The 21,063-nt window shown below is 31.9% G+C and overlaps 1 protein-coding gene across 1 annotated transcript; it reads left to right on the top strand.

Moving 5' to 3' along the window:
- Positions 1-468: 468 nt before the first annotated feature.
- On the top strand, positions 469-20,547 carry LOC140047241 (uncharacterized). Its single transcript, XM_072092141.1, has 7 exons — positions 469-657; positions 1,371-1,854; positions 1,967-2,184; positions 2,517-2,664; positions 7,390-7,545; positions 13,402-13,534; positions 19,691-20,547. Exons 1-7 carry the CDS (start codon positions 569-571, stop codon positions 19,906-19,908), a joined length of 1,446 nt encoding a protein of 481 aa, XP_071948242.1. The 5' UTR covers positions 469-568; the 3' UTR covers positions 19,909-20,547.
- The last annotated feature ends 516 nt before the right edge of the window (positions 20,548-21,063 follow it).

Here is a 21,063-nt window from a genome sequence, read left to right as displayed (position 1 = left end):
TCTTTAAATTGTATTGAGTTATGATAGTCTTACATTGCCTTATGCTCTGACTACACTTTATGTGACAACTTTGGACGGATTTCACCCTCTTCTCTGGTCGATTGCATTGATAGTTTTCAATGGCTATGTATATATAATCAATGTTGTGAAAGAAATGATGAAGATATAGTTTCTAAAAGTTTTACCATTAACAGCCTCGATTAGTAGGTGTAGTTGGTGATACAGGATGCCGATATATCCGTTTTTTCTGGGTATACGGTCAACCATTTGTTATACTTTTGGTGTCATTACTATTTTTAGACCTGTTATAATTTCAGTCACGATGAAACAATAAAAATGTGACTCACTTTCCACCAATAGGAGTGTGCCTAACTTATGACCCATACATGAGGTAATCGTCAACCAATCACAATCAGTACCGGTGATATCATCTTTGCAACAGCAGATATAAACAAACGACCACCTCGCGCACGGTGATGTTCCACAGTTCCAGTCATTTTTCTCGCGGAAGATTGTAGGCTATTCTAGTCGGGTTATTTGACATATAATAAATTAAAAGCAATATAAAATGGCTGAAGGTGGAAATGGAAACATAGAGAGTAGTGCTGTAACACAGGGAAATTCCAGCTTAGACAATTTCCTTGTAAAACAGCGCAGGTAAGTTAGGCCTAAAGCACCAACTAAGTCTAGTAGGGCTATTCTATACATTACGACAATCTTGCTGCACTGCTCTAAATGTATGGAGCGCCGTAAGTGCCGGTTGTCGTACTGGCAATGTTCGTGAATGTATGCCACAGCAAAGGCTATATGCTGTATAAATAATTTATTAATTTCGATTTATAGCAAAATTATAATTATAATGGTATTATTACTATTGCTTTCTTACATTGTGCTCCTCACTATAGAGGGCAGTCTTTACCTTGACAATTATTTTAATTGGGGTTGGTCCAGTCAGAAACTATGTTTCAATACTGTAGTCTGTATATCATCATTATAGGCATACTTTTTTATTGTTTTTATATCTCGCATATCTATATCTCGCATATCTATATCTCGCATATCTATATCTCGCATATCTATATCTCGCATATCTATATCTCGCATATCTATATCTCGCATATCTATATCTAATATGTTTGTATGACGTCAGTTATAGTTCTTAGTTCCCAGAATGCTTCATGAATAAAAGTTACTCTCCATCTTGTTCTCTAAAGTAGTCGGACGTGTTATTTCTTTCGCAACTAATAATTGCAATATAATAAGTTTTAATTACCTCAAAGTATGATTATACTGTAGCCATGTAATTATTTTTTCTAATCTAATAAAGTATTTACACACCAGAGCCTTTCATTTTTTTATTTTTATATTAGGGAATTAATGTTTGAAATTAGGAAGATAAAACATGGCGATAAACCTGTTACAGAAGGTGAAAACAAGCAAAATATTGAAAAATTCTTTGCTAAGCGCTTTAAACCTGATGAATTTTCTGACGAAGAATGTGAGAGACCTGAGAATGTGGTCTTGGACATCGACTGTCTTTTTGAATCTCGTCCTGTCTCAAACTTACTCCGAAGCATGCAATTTAGACAAGAGTTAGAGAGTGTCGTGCGTGGAACTGTTTACCGACAAGATCAAGAGATGGAGCGCGCTCAAAGACTGCGAGTGGCTGGGCTAGCCATGGCAGCAGCAGCGGCAGAGCATTTCTCGCCAGTTGAAACATTAAGCGAGGCTTCAGCTAGTGTGACCTCACAACAATCAGATTCTAGGTTTGCAATTCCACAGCCACCACCTTTTAATCTGAACGGTTTGCAGCCAACACCTTTTTCAGCACCAAATCAAGCCGTAGGGTCACCAGTAAGTAGACTTTGAATTTATTGACTGGACTAATTAGTAAAATAGTCTAATTTTTAAATATTTTTGGTGTCATTTATTCCAATAATTCTAATTAAAGTCTTTTTTAACGTAGCAACAGAATCAATTTGCAGCTTGGCAGCAACAGCAATTTCAACAGTTTATGCATTGGCAACAGTCACAGCAACAATTGCAACCACAGCAGCAACGGCAACCACAACAGCAGCAATGGCAACCACCACATCAGCGATGGCAACAGTCACAGAATCCACCAACCCAACCACCAGCACCATCAGGAGTCTTGCCTCAAAGACCATGGCTCCTTAGGAATGAGTAAGTTTACATTTACATAAATTTCACTAACTTTTTTTATTGGCCAATGTGTGAGACAATAAATTGAAAATGTATATAGCGCCTCCTATGTTATAATATCTTAATTTATTCGAGAACTACGCCCTCAATTTTTAATTTTTTACTGAATTGAGTTAGGCATTCCTGTACTATATCAATCATGAAATACAAACAAATATACAAATATTTAGCATAGCAAGTAATGTTTGCAAATGTACGTATGTACTTGTTTGTTAGACACATTGATTGTGTGTGACGTTTTCGTTATCGTAGCTTTGCGAAACCTCCCTAATAATCTTCTTTTTGTTTTCTAGAAATCAACAAAATCCTTCTCCAGTTGTAAATCTCGACACAAACCGACGAGAAGACTTCATAGCAGACATTAGCAATCTAGTTCAACAACAGCTGGTATCATCTACGCTTGAAAGCAACTTCCGCGGCAGGCTGGAATACATACTAGGCGTAAGTATATGGTTTAATTTGACGATAGAGTACGTACTAGGTGTAAGTATATGGTTTAGTTTGACGATAGAGTACGTACTAGGTGTAAGTATATGGTTTAGTTTGACGATAGAGTACATACTAGGTGTAAGTATATGGTTTAGTTTGACGATATAGTACGTACTAGGTGTAAGTATATGGTTTAGTTTGACAATAGAGTACATACTAGGTGTAAGTATATGGTTTAGTTTGACGATATAGTACGTACTAGGTGTAAGTATATGGTTTAGTTTGACAATAGAGTACATACTAGGTGTAAGTATATGGTTTAGTTTGACAATAGAGTACATACTAGGTGTAAGTATATGGTTTAGTTTGACAATAGAGTACATACTAGGTGTAAGTATATGGTTTAGTTTGACAATAGAGTACATACTAGGTGTAAGTATATGGTTTAGTTTGACAATAGAGTACATACTAGGTGTAAGTATATGGTTTAGTTTGACAATAGAGTACATACTAGGTGTAAGTATATGGTTTAGTTTGACGATATAGTACGTACTAGGTGTAAGTATATGGTTTAGTTTGACGATAGAGTACATACTAGGTGTAAGTATATGGTTTAGTTTGACAATAGAGTACATACTAGGTGTAAGTATATGGTTTAGTTTGACAATAGAGTACATACTAGGTGTAAGTATATGGTTTAGTTTGACAATAGAGTACATACTAGGTGTAAGTATATGGTTTAGTTTGACAATAGAGTACATACTAGGTGTAAGTATATGGTTTAGTTTGACGATATAGTACGTACTAGGTGTAAGTATATGGTTTAGTTTGACGATAGAGTACATACTAGGTGTAAGTATATGGTTTAGTTTGACGATAGAGTACATACTAGGTGTAAGTATATGGTTTAGTTTGACGATTGAGTACGTACTAGGTGTAAGTATATGGTTTAGTTTGACGATATAGTACGTACTAGGTGTAAGTATATGGTTTAGTTTGACGATATAGTACGTACTAGGTGTAAGTATATGGTTTAGTTTGACAATAGAGTACGTACTAGGTGTAAGTATATGGTTTAGTTTGACGATATAGTACGTACTAGGTGTAAGTATATGGTTTAGTTTGACGATATAGTACGTACTAGGTGTAAGTATATGGTTTAGTTTGACGATAGAGTACATACTAGGTGTAAGTATATGGTTTAGTTTGACGATATAGTACGTACTAGGTGTAAGTATATGGTTTAGTTTGACGATATAGTACGTACTAGGTGTAAGTATATGGTTTAGTTTGACGATAGAGTACATACTAGGTGTAAGTATATGGTTTAGTTTGACGATATAGTACGTACTAGGTGTAAGTATATGGTTTAGTTTGACGATATAGTACGTACTAGGTGTAAGTATATGGTTTAGTTTGACAATAGAGTACGTACTAGGTGTAAGTATATGGTTTAGTTTGACGATATAGTACGTACTAGGTGTAAGTATATGGTTTAGTTTGACGATATAGTACGTACTAGGTGTAAGTATATGGTTTAGTTTGACGATAGAGTACATACTAGGTGTAAGTATATGGTTTAGTTTGACGATATAGTACGTACTAGGTGTAAGTATATGGTTTAGTTTGACGATATAGTACGTACTAGGTGTAAGTATATGGTTTAGTTTGACGATAGAGTACATACTAGGTGTAAGTATATGGTTTAGTTTGACGATATAGTACGTACTAGGTGTAAGTATATGGTTTAGTTTGACGATATAGTACGTACTAGGTGTAAGTATATGGTTTAGTTTGACGATATAGTACATACTAGGTGTAAGTATATGGTTTAGTTTGACGATAGAGTACATACTAGGTGTAAGTATATGGTTTAGTTTGACGATATAGTACGTACTAGGTGTAAGTATATGGTTTAGTTTGACAATAGAGTACATACTAGGTGTAAGTATATGGTTTAGTTTGACAATAGAGTACATACTAGGTGTAAGTATATGGTTTAGTTTGACGATATAGTACGTACTAGGTGTAAGTATATGGTTTAGTTTGACAATAGAGTACATACTAGGTGTAAGTATATGGTTTAGTTTGACGATATAGTACGTACTAGGTGTAAGTATATGGTTTAGTTTGACAATAGAGTACATACTAGGTGTAAGTATATGGTTTAGTTTGACAATAGAGTACATACTAGGTGTAAGTATATGGTTTAGTTTGACGATATAGTACGTACTAGGTGTAAGTATATGGTTTAGTTTGACAATAGAGTACATACTAGGTGTAAGTATATGGTTTAGTTTGACGATAGAGTACATACTAGGTGTAAGTATATGGTTTAGTTTGACAATATAGTACATACTAGGTGTAAGTATATGGTTTAGTTTGACGATAGAGTACATACTAGGTGTAAGTATATGGTTTAGTTTGACAATAGAGTACATACTAGGTGTAAGTATATGGTTTAGTTTGACAATAGAGTACATACTAGGTGTAAGTATATGGTTTAGTTTGACAATAGAGTACATACTAGGTGTAAGTATATGGTTTAGTTTGACAATAGAGTACATACTAGGTGTAAGTATATGGTTTAGTTTGACAATAGAGTACATACTAGGTGTAAGTATATGGTTTAGTTTGACAATAGAGTACATACTAGGTGTAAGTATATGGTTTAGTTTGACAATAGAGTACATACTAGGTGTAAGTATATGGTTTAGTTTGACGATATAGTACGTACTAGGTGTAAGTATATGGTTTAGTTTGACGATAGAGTACATACTAGGTGTAAGTATATGGTTTAGTTTGACGATAGAGTACATACTAGGTGTAAGTATATGGTTTAGTTTGACGATTGAGTACGTACTAGGTGTAAGTATATGGTTTAGTTTGACGATATAGTACGTACTAGGTGTAAGTATATGGTTTAGTTTGACGATATAGTACGTACTAGGTGTAAGTATATGGTTTAGTTTGACAATAGAGTACGTACTAGGTGTAAGTATATGGTTTAGTTTGACGATATAGTACGTACTAGGTGTAAGTATATGGTTTAGTTTGACGATATAGTACGTACTAGGTGTAAGTATATGGTTTAGTTTGACGATAGAGTACATACTAGGTGTAAGTATATGGTTTAGTTTGACGATATAGTACGTACTAGGTGTAAGTATATGGTTTAGTTTGACGATATAGTACGTACTAGGTGTAAGTATATGGTTTAGTTTGACGATAGAGTACATACTAGGTGTAAGTATATGGTTTAGTTTGACGATATAGTACGTACTAGGTGTAAGTATATGGTTTAGTTTGACGATATAGTACGTACTAGGTGTAAGTATATGGTTTAGTTTGACGATATAGTACGTACTAGGTGTAAGTATATGGTTTAGTTTGACGATATAGTACGTACTAGGTGTAAGTATATGGTTTAGTTTGACGATGGAGTACATACTAGGTGTAAATAAAGTGTTTACCTCAACAGGATAAGAGTACGTACTTGGATTAAGTAAATCATTTTGTTTAGCATAATTACCGCGCAGAGTCACTGAAAGTTCATACTAGATGGAAGTAAATTGTTTTGTTTCTGCAAATGTTTTTACCATCAATGTCAATTCCCAGTTGTGTTTGTCTCTTGTTTATTTCTTATGATCATTGTAACTAATTGATTCCTCATGATGTTAAAAAAATCCTCTAGCAGACCTGGCAAGCGTGTACCAAATTGTACAACTCAACTTTATTAAAATAACCAAACAGGAAGTGAATGGCTTACATACTCACCAGTGTCAGTTCTCGAGTGCACTCTGCCATATCAGTGAAACTGACTTTACTATTAGTTTTGGCTTTTGACCACTTTACTGTGGTTTCCTGTTAAATTATCTTGTGGCCGAACTGTCACACTCTTAAATTCTGACTTGGTCCAATTGTGAGAGTATTTTGTTGTTATTGCAAGTTAAAATAATACAATTTGAAAAATACTGTCCAACATTCAATCTTGTTTAAAGGTTTTCATGGCGACTTAACGCTAATAAATAAGGTTTGATGAACACCATGTGTTTTTCTAAAAATGAAATGGAGGTTGAGAATGTCTCAACATTTATTATTATTACTCCAGAAGATAGTTGTAGCATATCTACTGAAGTGCGAGGGATTCTTAACTTTACCTTATTTTTTGGAACCACAAACCTTGAAATATTTTATCTATTTATACTGAGCGACCTCTTCAGAGGGCCCAGTTATGATCAGTGGCTGTGATGTACTAGTACACCGGGCTAACCCCTACTCGTCTCGAAAGATTCTTTAAAGTGCACATGAGCTAGATGTGTACACTGGACATACGGTTTATAGTCCTTATCCGAGAAGACTCGTTCTACCATGAAGCGAGTGAGTCTCGAACCCCTGCTGATGCTATGGCTACGTAATTACGGTTCCACTGTCTTAACCGCTTGGCCACTCATTAATAAATTTGTAAAGGCAATCCCGTCATAAGATTCAAATCTTTTTGGGATTTGCCTTCATCCATTTTCTTTTATTATCACTTGCCATTTTCTTTTTGTTAGTTTTGTCTTCTGGACGTGAATAAATGTGAATTGAATTGAATAACTAATTGTCCAACATGTTTGTATGTACGTTTTATATTCAAATATTAAGTATCTTAAAGTACATGTATTCATGATAACTCTGTTAGGTCAGTATTAAAACATATAGTGAATAATAATAATTTATATATATTCCTTTTAGGATCGACTGGCTAATGGTGAATTTGATGGCCAACGTGTTTCAGAATTTGTACAGTCAATTCGACCATCGCGACGAATTCAACGCAATGATTTCCGTCATTTAGGCATCAATGCTCCACGTCCACAGAATGACCCTCGGGAGGAAACAACACTGCCTGTAAGTTAAATTTTTTTAAAGATCCAAAACTAATCAATATGTACCAAATACCTGGATGAATGAGTTTGCCACTGTCGCAGAGTTTTATTTACTCCACTGTTCATCATGTATTCTGCTCTGACAAATTTAAGCAGATTTATGTGGTAACAGTTTTGATAATCTATATACTGCCCTCATGAGAGGATAAAGTTACATATTTGACCCATCACTAACATGGAAAACACTCATTTTAGTTCCTATTTAAAAATTAATCCATTGTGATGTTTTAAACCAATTTTAACACAACATACAGAATATTTTTTTTATATTCAAATATTACAAACACTGAAAACACAAACTCTCCTAATAATTGGCAATAACAATTATTTATTTCTTTAGAACATTCTTTCAACCTTCCAGACTTAAATATTTGGTCTTATACATAATTTATATATCGAACAGCAACATCTAATTAAACAAATACAAAATTTCTTGAATCAATTTAGCTAAGTTTGAGAGGTTTTTTTGGATCTAGTATTAAATAAATGGTGCATTTCGGTTCTGTTTTGGCGGGTAATATAATACTTTTGAATATATATCTGGCGCATGACAACAAGTAAGGGGCAAACAAATAAATAGTGGTATTCGTCTCCAGTATCGTTTTGGTTACATAGGGTACTCTACAACCGGAAACTCTTCCAAAACCAGATTTTATTGAGGTCTAAATCAAAAGTCCAAATTCCTGTTTTACTCAAACACATTCATTTACCAGACTTCCCTGAAAACTAAAACATATGAGCCTAAGGGTGTCTGGTGGTATTGGGATTGTATGACTGTATAGTTTTGATAGAGAGCATTTTTATTAAACACTGCCATCATTAGTTTTTGCTTAAGCCATGGAAACCAATCATAGTGCATTGTAAGGAAATGATTGGTCATGTGACTAAGCTTTCTGCAGCAAACGGTCAACATGTCAATTTATCACAAGTAATAAAATGGCAAGCACTTTGGAATTGTTAATATGCCAAATGTAAAATGCAGTCAGCTAGGTGCCAATCCAAAATGGGATTTGAACTGTAGGTGAAAGTTGTAACATCATGTAATTGTATATACCTAGAACAATTAATGGAAAGTGACCAGTTCAATTAAACTAGAACAACATAATTACAACAGGACAGATTGTTTATACATTTAAAATTAACTTAGACATACTGAAAATACAACATAAATAATTTAGATATTGGTATATTTTTATGATAGATTAAACCTGAAAGGATGCAGTTGAAAGATTTTCTTCACAATTTAAAACATTACAAGACAAACGAAATGTATTTGGTGTTAGAATAATTATATTTAACATGATGTATGTTTCCATTGAGTAGAAAATAAAACACAAATGAACTAATTTTAAAATGGTTACTTACACAAACAAAGCCCAATGGAGCAGTTTTAGTTTGACCTCACTTCTGATGTTTCTGAGTGTGAAACCGGTTTTATCTGGAGTAAAAATTGGCTACAACATGATTTTTCTTAACAACAAATGTTCAAAACTGGTTTCAAAGAAAACCGTCTTGGATTTTTCAAAAGATAGAAACAGGCCATTAAAAATACAACATTCTAAATGATTTAGTTTGTTTAAATTTGAGGCATCTTCGTTTATTTACATTACTTTAATAATGAGAGATTTAGTAGGACAAAATGTTCAGATAATGACCACTTTCTTGGCTAAGTCATTTTCACAGCAACTCGAATAAACAACATGTACTAATTAATGAGAAATCTACCATCACTCATTGTTGTTTTGATCACATGTAAAAAATCCTCAATTAAATATTTATATTATAGTATGAATGGGCCAATGATTTATCCTGGTATGGTTGACCACTAGCCATAATGGAAATGTCTTGGAAAAACAATTTTCCTGGTTTTTGCACACAACTATCACATTCTAATCTCTAAAGGAATGATTATAAATTTAGAGATTAAATTATTTTCATTCTTTTATCCCCCAAAATAAATTTGGGATTTTTTTTCACATTTATGGTATTTCCAATTTATTTTTCGTAAAGTAATATATTTTTCAGTAGCTTAGGGGTTCATGAATGTTTAGATATATAGTTGGTTTTAAATTGTTTGACTAAAACCTGACCTTTCACCTACATAATTTCTCAGAAATCACCTTAATTATGAATATAATAAGTAGGATATGTTAATTTATGACAACTTATTTTCATATGTCTAATTTGAACAGGTGTAGCCCCCTGGCAAACAATTACCAAAACATTCCTAAGTTACCCAACATTGAGTAACCATAACACCCCTTTTGACATTTCATTGATTGATTGATTGACTATTACAGTTTTTTTTTAACCACAAGTCAAGGATTCAAGGGAAAGCACTTTTTATGGCCTTGCTAACTTAGTGAGACTAATAAGTGAAATGTTGCATTTAATATGTGTTTGCTGCCCTCTAGTGAGTTATGACTACATAAAACATTTTGCCAATCCTCCACTATTACGCATTATCCTTCTTGTACATTGACAAATTAGGTTACTATACTTAAGTCACAAACTTATAAGAAGAAAATCCAATGTACTTTTTTTTATTATTTCCATTTATTACTTTGACACAGATAAAATGTGAACATATTTCTTTTTTATTCCATAAGTTCTAAAGCGAAAGAAAACCCATTAAAATTTCATCACAATAGGAAAAGCCACTGAAGCAAAACAAGGTGTATTTCTTTCCGAAGTTGTTAAATACTTCCAACAAAAGGGTTTAGAATTTGTTATTGTAATTTTCACCAACAATTTTTGCCTATTGTGTTTCTTGCACGCAAGTACATGGATCATGTGGATAACAACACTTAGTAAACATACATTGTAGGGCAGTCAACTCAATACCATACATTGGCCCATCTGGTTTTCTAGAATATCTGGTATTCTGAACATTTTTTATGGTAAAAATGATTTTAGAGCTATTGAACCTCAAGGAAAGTTTGGTTTTGGGATAGTTTCTGGTTTTCGATAGAGTCTGGTAATTGAGAGATTTGACTGTACCTTTGGTTTGGTTTTGAGAGAGTCTGGTAATTGAGAGATTTGACTGTACCTTTGGTTTGGTTTTGAGAGAGTCTGGTAATTGAGAGATTTGACTGTACCTTTGGTTTGGTTTTGAGAGAGTCTGGTAATTGAGAGATTTGACTGTACCTTTGGTTTGGTTTTGAGAGAGTCTGGTAATTGAGAGATTTGACTGTACCTTTGGTTTGGTTTTGAGAGAGTCTGGTAATTGAGAGATTTGACTGTACCTTTGGTTTGGTTTTGAGAGAGTCTGGTAATTGAGAGATTTGACTGTACCTTTGGTTTGGTTTTGAGAGAGTCTGGTAATTGAGAGATTTGACTGTACCTTTGGTTTGGTTTTGAGAGAGTCTGGTAATTGAGAGATTTGACTGTACCTTTGGTTTGGTTTTGAGAGAGTCTGGTAATTGAGAGATTTCACTGTACCTTTGGTTTGGTTTTGAGAGAGTCTGGTAATTGAGAGATTTGACTGTACCTTTGGTTTGGTTTTGAGAGAGTCTGGTAATTGAGAGATTTCACTGTACCTTTGGTTTGGTTTTGAGAGAGTCTGGTAATTGAGAGATTTGACTGTACCTTTGGTTTGGTTTTGAGAGAGTCTGGTAATTGAGAGATTTGACTGTACCTTTGGTTTGGTTTTGGTTTTTTATTAGTGTCACACTATACAGTATCTGTATAAAGTGGATTGTGGTCATTAATTGGAGGTGGCGTAAATTTGAACAAAATTTAAATTAATCATTTCCTTATGATAACAAATTAAGAGAAAATGGTAAAAATTTAGGTCAAATGAGTTTACAAAGTTTATATTATTAGAAGATTTTAGAAAGGTCATTATTGTAATAATTGATTTATTTTGTTCATTCACTCGGACCTGACTTTACCCATTCATTTATGAAGTCATTTATTTCTCTGCTCGTTTGTTTCTTCGGTTTTTTCTAATGCATATTCATCATTGTCACCGTACGTCCTTGGCCGCAATTGCAGTTATCATTGGCGCCAAGGTGGTTTGTCCATTGCAAATGAAATTTCAGAAAAATTGCTTATTTATTAGCGAACAACTTGCATTAACTAGATCTCTATTTCAACCGAACAATCGGTAGTTTTTTTTTTATTTTCTTGCTTGAGTGGTTATTAATAAATGTCCTTCTACTGTTTTAAGTCCAACATGGCCATTAACATAATTCCCAAGCCAGCCCCTATGGTCGAATCGAATACTGAATCCAGCAAAGGAAGAGTCAAACAATGTATGTCCATTCAGGAAACTAAGATAAGATTAGGCTCTTTGTTAAAACTGACCTTCTTAATGATATGAAAAAAATAGATAAGCCATAGCTACATTGCAGTTTGTCATTGTATAGTAAAATATTGTAATTTAGCATGTTATTCAGTGACCATCTGCAGACCAATCATCAATTTATTGACACGTGCTTGACAGCATTTCTACTGATCACGACATTTTAAATTCTGCATAAATTATCAGTACACAATTTTACAACAACAATTTTTTATTTTTTTTATTTTTATCCAGTTGATTTTACTACTGTGTAGTAAGTTTACAACAAACATTTATGTTTTAGTTCTTTCAGAAATTTGTGCAAATTTTTCAGCTAGAATTATTGTAATATGTGTATTAACCATTTAATCTTTTATAAAATCATAGTTTTTTGTTTTTGTTCATCATTTTTGTTGTTCAAGATTGTTTATCCATTTTCAGACGATCATGACTCATATTGTATTTTCCCGATTTAACTGTCTGTTATTTGATTTTGAAAGTTAATTTTACAAATTTTTCTAAGAAACAAATAAATGTTTAAAAACAGATTTTAGATATAGAATTGCGTTAGTCCAAAATTCTGTAAATTAGATCAAGTATGAATACATATTACAAAGATGACAACATACTTCTAGAAAAGTTGCATTATCTACAAAAAGAAAACATTTATTCAAATAAATTGTTATTGTTTTAATTTTGAAATATTGTTTAGGCTTTAAAATTCCACATAATGTTATTTAAAACAAAGATCTGATCTCCAAATCTGAAATAATGTAAATTTAAAAGTTCATTTTTATAGTATAATTTATTTGTTATACTGTAACATCAGATGTAACTGCACCATTGCCCCTAGCTAAAGTCTTCAATCAATATTTGATTTAGATTTTTTAAATATTTCTTTTCTTCAATGTTTTATTAAATAGTATAGAGTTTTATTGAATATGACATTTGAACGTGGATTATGTCAAATATCATAAATTTGTACTTTTAACACGTACGGCAATGTAAATGCACTCAAATAGGACTACCTATCTTACTGTAAAAACATTTTTTTGTTTGTGGTTAGTTAGTATTGTATTTTACCATACTGTACTAAAAATGTAAATTTAATGTTATTCATTTTATGAAATTATATTACTCAGGGGGGGGGGGGGTATACATTTTTAAAGTGTCCAATCAAAATAGGTCTGGGAGGTAAATATTACTATAGCCATCAGACAATACAGTCTCAATTGTGCTCTACTTATTCTATATTGTCTGGTATTCAGACCTTTGATTTGATCTTTTCACCCCATTACTCCAATAAACACTTATTCGAACGTGAATCCCGCAAGTTATACTGTCTGGAAACCAGAGCCTACGACAAATTTAAGTTATTCTAAGTTTAGTTTGGTTGCCAGTACTTGTACTAGCTATGAACGGTTCACCACGTTGTCTTTCAATATCGGGATATGGTCGTGATTTTCCCACCATGATATTTTCATTTATAAATACTTTGTGTTGATGTAGTTTTCTTTTTTTCCTTCTCTACAGAGTTTAGAATTTGAATCGTTGAGAAGACAGATGGAGGAATTGAAGAATATGGTACAATTGACCTTTGACCTACAAATGGACATGCAACGAGCAATACGTCAGGAGGTGGCAGCTGCTTTGACCGGTCGTTCAGGTATGTACTAGGCCTAGATTTCTTAGGTGATTGGTAAGGGAAATAAAAGGAGACTGATTTATAGCCTAGCCTCCAACTTCCGTAAATTGTAGATACTTTCTCTAGGCGAAGTGTATGCAGTTTGAGCATGTCAGCTGCTATGGTTAGGCTAGTAAATTCATATCAACATGCCTGCAACAAAAACGTCTTAACATTATTATGTTTTGTTTCTTAAGAATAATTTTAAATATGATAAATAAAAATATAATTTGCATACACGTACACAAAAAAGAATCAAGTTTGGCAATTTTAAATTCAAATCAAGCAATCAATTTGAATTAATTTTTAAATAAACATACAACAAGTTAATCTTTTATTGAATTCATTCAAAAACTGCCTTTTAGCATTTATTCTAATATTTACAAATAATAATGATATTATATTGACCCATTGTATCTTGTCCTTGTTGTCATTGCCGTAGTGATAATATTTTTTTATTGTTATATTTTTTTATTGTTTGTTATTTTTATTGATTTTATTTCTACTTTTTAACAGTTTAATCATAAATAATGGCCTACTTTTTCAATGGTTCATTATTTAAATTTGTTGATAATTAAATTAATTATTTTTTGTTTAAATTTTTGAGAAACAATTCGCAGTTTGTCCTTCAATTGATTTAATCTTTACAATTTAAAGTTAATCATTCAAAAAATTATATCGTTATAATTTTAATATTTTGATCAAATTTTTGTTTTAATTGGATCCATATTTATTTACACCCAAGGTTTTTTAAAACAATTCATTTTGTTATTGTTTTTGAATTCTTACCTTCATATTATTGATAAATATTTTTTATTTATTTCTGAAGAATTAGAATCCATTTAATAGCCTACCTATAATTTTAACATTCAATTTATTTATCTACCATTAATTTTTTCCCCTAAATATTTACTGTATATAATAATATAATTGATTTAGATTATTATACTGCGAAATTTAAGTGAATGCAAAAATTAAACTAATTGTTAATATCTTATGGTGCTTAGTAAAATTTAATTTCATACAACTGACCTCATAATTAATTTTATTTCTAATTTCTAAATCACTTTTGTTTATGATGTCCCCTTAAATCCATATAAAATACATGATCTCATTAAGTTAATTGGAAAGACGACATAGTATTTGTTAACCAAATATTAATTTGGTTTGCAGATTTTTTTAGACCAGTATTAGTTCTAAATTGTGTTACTGATAAAATAAAAAGTAAATATATTCACTCCATTGTTGTTCATAAATATGCATGTCATTTATCTAGCATGCACCGAAACACATAAGCCTCACGCTATCATAAATTATCATCCAAATGACCATTTCATGATTAATTCTTTTTATCAAAATGATATTGCTTGCTAGATTTCATTGTGGTTTAAAATAAAATAATAACTAACAGTTGAAGATAGAAAATAGTATAATATTAAAAATTAAGAACATCAATCCAGAGAATTTGAGTGCCAATCTTGCTAAATGATAAATAATGTTCCTTTTCATATATTTTTACCACACATTTTCGCTGGAACATTTTATAAAGACAAACCGTGCAATAACACTGTATTTAACATATCATTAGATCCCGGATGTATACACATTAAAGTATTGTAATGCCATATAATGCGTTCTGAAATTTGCAATATCAAGATTTATAATAACTATCTAGGGATATGAACATTTACATCTTTTATGGAATGTGGCCCCAGTAAGTCTAAAACACTGGACATTGGCCAAGATTAATGATCTAACCATACAGGAATTAACATAATTGACCTACGATATTGGACATTATACCCTTATTGACCGGCGCCTGATGTCGGACAGGAAATGCAGCTGCTAAACTTATCGTGGGAGCCTGGTCACTTTCATTTACTGATTTCAGACTGGTCAACTACATAAAACCCATCCCATTGGGGGAAGTCAGCTTTACTGTTACCTAAAAGTGTTGTAAATCTTTAGCCCTGTGGTTAAATTGCTAAAAGTGTATTGAACTATTCCTGTATTCTTTTTGGGTCAACTGTTTCCTTGACCCTTACATATATAGAAGTCATAAAGTACTCAATCTTTCTAAAAATAATTATAACCAGTATTTTTCTTTTTACTGTGGAATGTCAACCAACTGGCCGCTAATACTTTATTGTATTTTGTTATTGTCAAACAGCAAGGGTTACTGCCCAAAAGTGTACATTAATCCGGTTTGATTGTACTATAAGGTTTTAGACTCAGATTAACATCCCAAAGTCAAAGTGCTTTAATACGTGAACATTTCTCACTGCTCATCACCGTTGCCAAGTTTTATTACCGTTGAATACCACATGTTTACCCGTAAAAGGTTTTACAAACGCGTTAAACTATCAATCATGATTCGACGACCTGTGTATGTGATTTGCGTGTTTTACACATTTGATTCTACGTGACAGCCCTTGAATCGAGCATGACTTGAACCTCTGGTTTTATTCAAAATATAATTAACTGTCAAGTTTAAATTCAAGTTAATTTTTATCTCATTCAGCAAGCTTGAGTGAGGAGGAGTATCATAGTAGTCTGCCATTCATTCATTTGTGATTCTTATTTTACTCATTCTTCCTTCACTTGAGCAAAAAATTACGCTTTCACATTTAATATTTTTGACTTATTCATTCAATTCATTCAAGAAAACATTTATTTCTTTCTAAATGAGAATAATGACTTTGATTTATTTTGGACTTTTAGTATACAGTAAAAATGTGAGAAATATAAAGATCAAATGTTGCATAAATTATAGCTGATGCAATGGTACAAAAAAAAATGAGTGTCAACCTCAGCACATTCTTAAGTTTTTCTTTTTATACCAGGTGTTTCAAGTACTTAAAGAGAATACAGTTCTGTAGAAACATAACTGTAAATTAAATAAGATTCCAATCAATATAAAAAAAAATCTTGATGAGAATTGATAGCATAAGAATTAACTAAGTAAATTTATTAATAATTTATATTTAATTTGACATTATTTCCTTCTGAAACTGTAATTTAAAAAAAAAAAAAAAACATTAGCTGCTCCAAATGCAGGTACTGATCCATAATCACTCAAAATATAAATGACATTGATTTATAAATCACATGTATCCTCTCATTAAAAGATAAATTCAAATTGTGCAGGCGTGACGACTCTTTCTTAATTACGGCCATCTACGTAGCAGATGTCGGATTGATTCACATGTCATCAATTTTAACGCGCTTTTTAAAACCTCTTTTGAATGGTAATATAAAGATGACCATGCAGCAGACACTAATATCATTTTTCTCATTTATTACTTCAGTTTCTTCTTAAAGTGAAACAAATACAGTCATTGTGAAATCATAGCTCACAGAAATACCTTGAACGACGTGCTTTAGTAATGGACTCCATCAGTTCCCATACGATATTATATTAAATGAATGTTATTAAATTAATAATAAAAAGAGGGAAAGCTGTTCTGTTGTGAGCTTACCTTTAAAACAAAGAATGTATGAGATTAAACTTTTCATATTAACTTCAGAAACAATTTTAAATCGGAAAAAAATAAACCATAAATTGTCTGGTCTAGACTTTAAAAAATGCACAAATTTAACCCTAAAGGACATTTGTAATTAACAATATTAATATTGTTGGAAGTTTCCACGAGTGAGGATATAGAGAACGGTCGATTTCAGTTATCAAATCCAAATAAAAGTTTATTTGTTCTAAAATATACAAATGGAAAAATTGTTTTCCTCAACATAAATATGGAAAAAAATAACAAAACATTCACAAGCATCATACATTAGATAACATTTATAAAAAAGATTAATTCATTTGTAACTTGACTTTAGAGTACTGTATACCATTAACTTAGGCTAAAGGTATATGGTTTTAAAGAAAGTTGAATCCAAACTTAAACTAATTTGTTTGGAGAAGTTTGAGAAGCCATCATTGTTGTTTTATATCTCTATCATCAATATCACTGTATACAGAATCAATGTCTGTCATTTTAAATTTGTTCAAATACAATGCTAAAATCCAATGCAAAAGGGATTAGAAACGTTTCTCTTATTTTTTAAATTGAATACATTTTGAAATCAATTTTTCCTAACTAACAAAGCAGGACAATACTTAATTTAAAAGCGAATATTCTGATTGGATAAAATATCCGAAACAAAGCTTTTGAGTGAATGCAGGGATATTTTGAAAGAAACTGAGAAAAAAAATCAACATTAAAATGAAGATTAAGGCATTTTGTGTTATTAGATGGCCAAAATGACCTTGCCTTAGGCACAGTTAAGGGAGGTCGTGAGTCATAACTTGAGTGTTATATTTTCTCAAATTAATATCAACTATTGGTCTCTTTAAACATGAAAATATGGTGAATTATATTTTTAGGTTAAATTGTAATTTTTTATGTATTGATTTACCATGTTTTTTTGTTAATTTTGAATCTATTGATGAAACATACTAGATATATAACAATAATAACGATAACCATTAAAAATATGGATTCTGTTTATTTATGCTTTGCTCTGATCATGTAGTTGTACGTCATTGGAGGTCAATTAAATGCAATGTGACCTCGTAAACTATCAATTAGTAAATAATAATTAATATTCAAAATTTCTCTTTTTGTCTTCTCATCATTTATGAGTTATTAAGTTCGCAAGTTGAATATATGTAAGATAATTATTTGCATAAATTTGCAGCCATCTGTTTATTTCCAACTCAAAATAATCATTCATTTTTAAGGTCATCTATTAAATAATGACCAGTGCCCTCTTAGTGTTCAATAACATAGCTTTTAATAACCTTACGAACTCATAAGCCTAATATATTGGCTCACTTTCATTCATGCCTAGTTGGCTTGATATATTGCTACTGACCAGTTTAAATGTTATGGGGTCATTCATAGCCCTGCTGGATGAAATCCAAACTGGCCATACCCAATCATTGTACAGTATGTGTAAAAAAACAAGTTCGGACGTGAGCTAGAATATCTGCATTACCGTGACAACCATCAATTAAATTTGCAGATCAAATTAATGGTCAAGATTATTAGAATTTGTAAATTATTCTTGTTACATGTTGCAATTTTGACATTTCTTTAAAATATGAGACTTAATTTATAAATTTTGAATTGGATTAAGGTTTTTCTTTATTTCTGAATTAATCGTTTTTATGCCTGAAAGTGACACTGTAGTGGGAGTGTATGAACTACTGAATATATAAACTTAAATGTTGGTCACTAGTGATTTTCCATTTTAACAAATGATTAAATCCTATTCTCTACGTTTTTATCGTGCATTGTGCGCGGTTGATATTTTAGTTTCTTCTGTGATTCACCTACTTACAATTGATCATGAAGGCCAAAATAAATGGAAGAATCGTAAATTTTCTCCCAATTTGTATTACGGATTCTGGCAAAAACAGGAAGACAATTGATGCAGCAACTAGGACAACATCAGACTTTAGGCCTATAGCTAGCGCACAGTCTCCGTACGTTACTGTTGTTTACCAGCTAAGTATACAAAACTAAGCCTAGCTAGGCTAGGCCTAAGACCGTACATTAGAGGACATTCACTGCGAGCTACTTTTAGGTAGTGCATTGTTTCTCTCTCTTTCTCTTTTTATCATAAATTACCATAAGACGTACATATAAGACAAGAAATGACATGGTTTAATGTTTTTAAAGTAACATATGCATTATTTTTACAAAATATCAACAATTGTTGGGAATGGGTCTTTAAAAGTCTTGTTCGCACTGGACTTGAAAAATGTTAAATTTAACCAAAGTAACAATACCCAACATGTCATTGGTTGTTCACACTTTGATCATTTTACGCAGTTAGTTTTATTTACCATGGTTTTACCAAAATTTAATCATGATTTTAACAACTATGATTGACTCGCATGGTAAAGGTCATGTGTTAAGATTGGACTTTTAGTTTTAGCATGGTTAGTATACCAAGACCATGATAACTTCTACTGGGCAGGCAGTAGTTGGTAAAAGTAACCATTGACTTGGTTCATTATACCATGAGGGAGCCAGTATTCTGATTAGACTTTTCTTGGTCAATTTAATAAGAGAAAGAAAGTCTAGTGTATTTGAGGCTTTAATAAAAACTTCATTTCTTGATTTGCAGGAACAGAAACTTTGCCTCAAAGTGCTACTCAACCAGCCAATGAGGGACACTGTCTTATCTGCCTTGAGAAGTCGATAGATTCAGTTCTGTACCAGTGCGGCCACATGTGTGTCTGTCTATGTTGTGGTCTCAAGTTAAAATCACAAGGTAACAACTGTCCGATGTGCCGTGCACCTATACGTGATGTTATTCGTGCATATCGTTGCCATGATGAATAAGAGGAAAAGAGGAGATGAGGGTGGGGGGGGGGGGCATACTTTAGTCTCATGGTGCAATGAAATGATTGCCATGATGAATTATGGGATATTTGAAGAATAGAGGTAGGTGTGGGTTTGTATTTGAGTGAAGATGAGTGAGCAAATCTATGTATAAGTATCAAATTGACTTCAGCAGCGTTTTTAAAAAGTCTACTATAAATCTAAGTGAATGTCAAAGCAATATACCAAGGACTAGAAATTATAATTCTTTATAAAAAATATATAATATATAATAGAAAAAATATACAAATAGTGTAAATTAGATTTTATTGAGTTGAAGTAGGTGGTGTTGATCAAGTTGTTTTGGTGGGGGAGATATTTTGGTAATTTAAAGTTCAAAGTATACTATTTTTTATACCTAAAGATCATGATAAAAAGCATGTGATGTGCTGAGATAAATATCTAAAAATGTTAATATTTAAAACGCAAAATTTCTGAAATTACTCAATAAACAATTATTCAAATATTTTATTGATAATATAATTATAGATCAAGTGTCTTGAACAATGTTTACCCTATTAAATGTGTATATTATGAATATGTGGTGTTTGGTGTTTTTTTTTTCGTACACTAAAAAATATAAAAGTACTATTAAACGATTGTTTAATAGTGCGTACTATTGCACGCCATGTGACCCACATTCGTCCAATCAAATGACAGGAATTTATTTAGGTTTTATATTATCTAGTGTTTTCTTTACTTTGGTGTCATTTCTATTTACATTTTGTCTTTAAAATTAAAAATAAACTCAATTTTTGGCAAACTATCTTAGTATTGCACCCATCTCTTAACTACGCATTTTCAAATTCAACAATTTGGTGTGATTGTTACATTGTCATTGCGCAATCAATGTTTTCAGACAATATTATTTTGTTTGTATTAGCTGCATACAGCGTGTAATAAGTGAAAACATTGAATAATTATATTCTGAACATAGATGAAACGTGTTTTAATGCAATAGTTCAAAGGCTACTAATACTACCATGGTATTCACAAAATTAGAAACATTCAATCATTAAACAAATATTAGTATCACCCATCAATAATATTGTTATTGTGCAAAGATTATAAATACAGCTCTGTCTACTCTATCAAACTTCATGTGACAAAAAAATG

The sequence above is a fragment of the Antedon mediterranea genome, chromosome 4, assembly GCF_964355755.1.
Source record: "Antedon mediterranea chromosome 4, ecAntMedi1.1, whole genome shotgun sequence".
NCBI lineage: Eukaryota > Metazoa > Echinodermata > Crinoidea > Comatulida > Antedonidae > Antedon > Antedon mediterranea.
This window is presented reverse-complemented; position numbering and strand designations above follow the sequence as displayed.

Coding starts and splice junctions, on each gene's coding strand:
- LOC140047241 (XM_072092141.1), top strand. CDS start 569: ATGGCTGAAGGTGGAAATGGAAACATAGAGAGTAGTGCTGTAACACAG. Junction 658..1,370: donor TTCCTTGTAAAACAGCGCAG/GTAAGTTAGGCC, acceptor TTTTTATATTAG/GGAATTAATGTTTGAAATTA. Junction 2,665..7,389: donor GGCTGGAATACATACTAGGC/GTAAGTATATGG, acceptor TATTCCTTTTAG/GATCGACTGGCTAATGGTGA.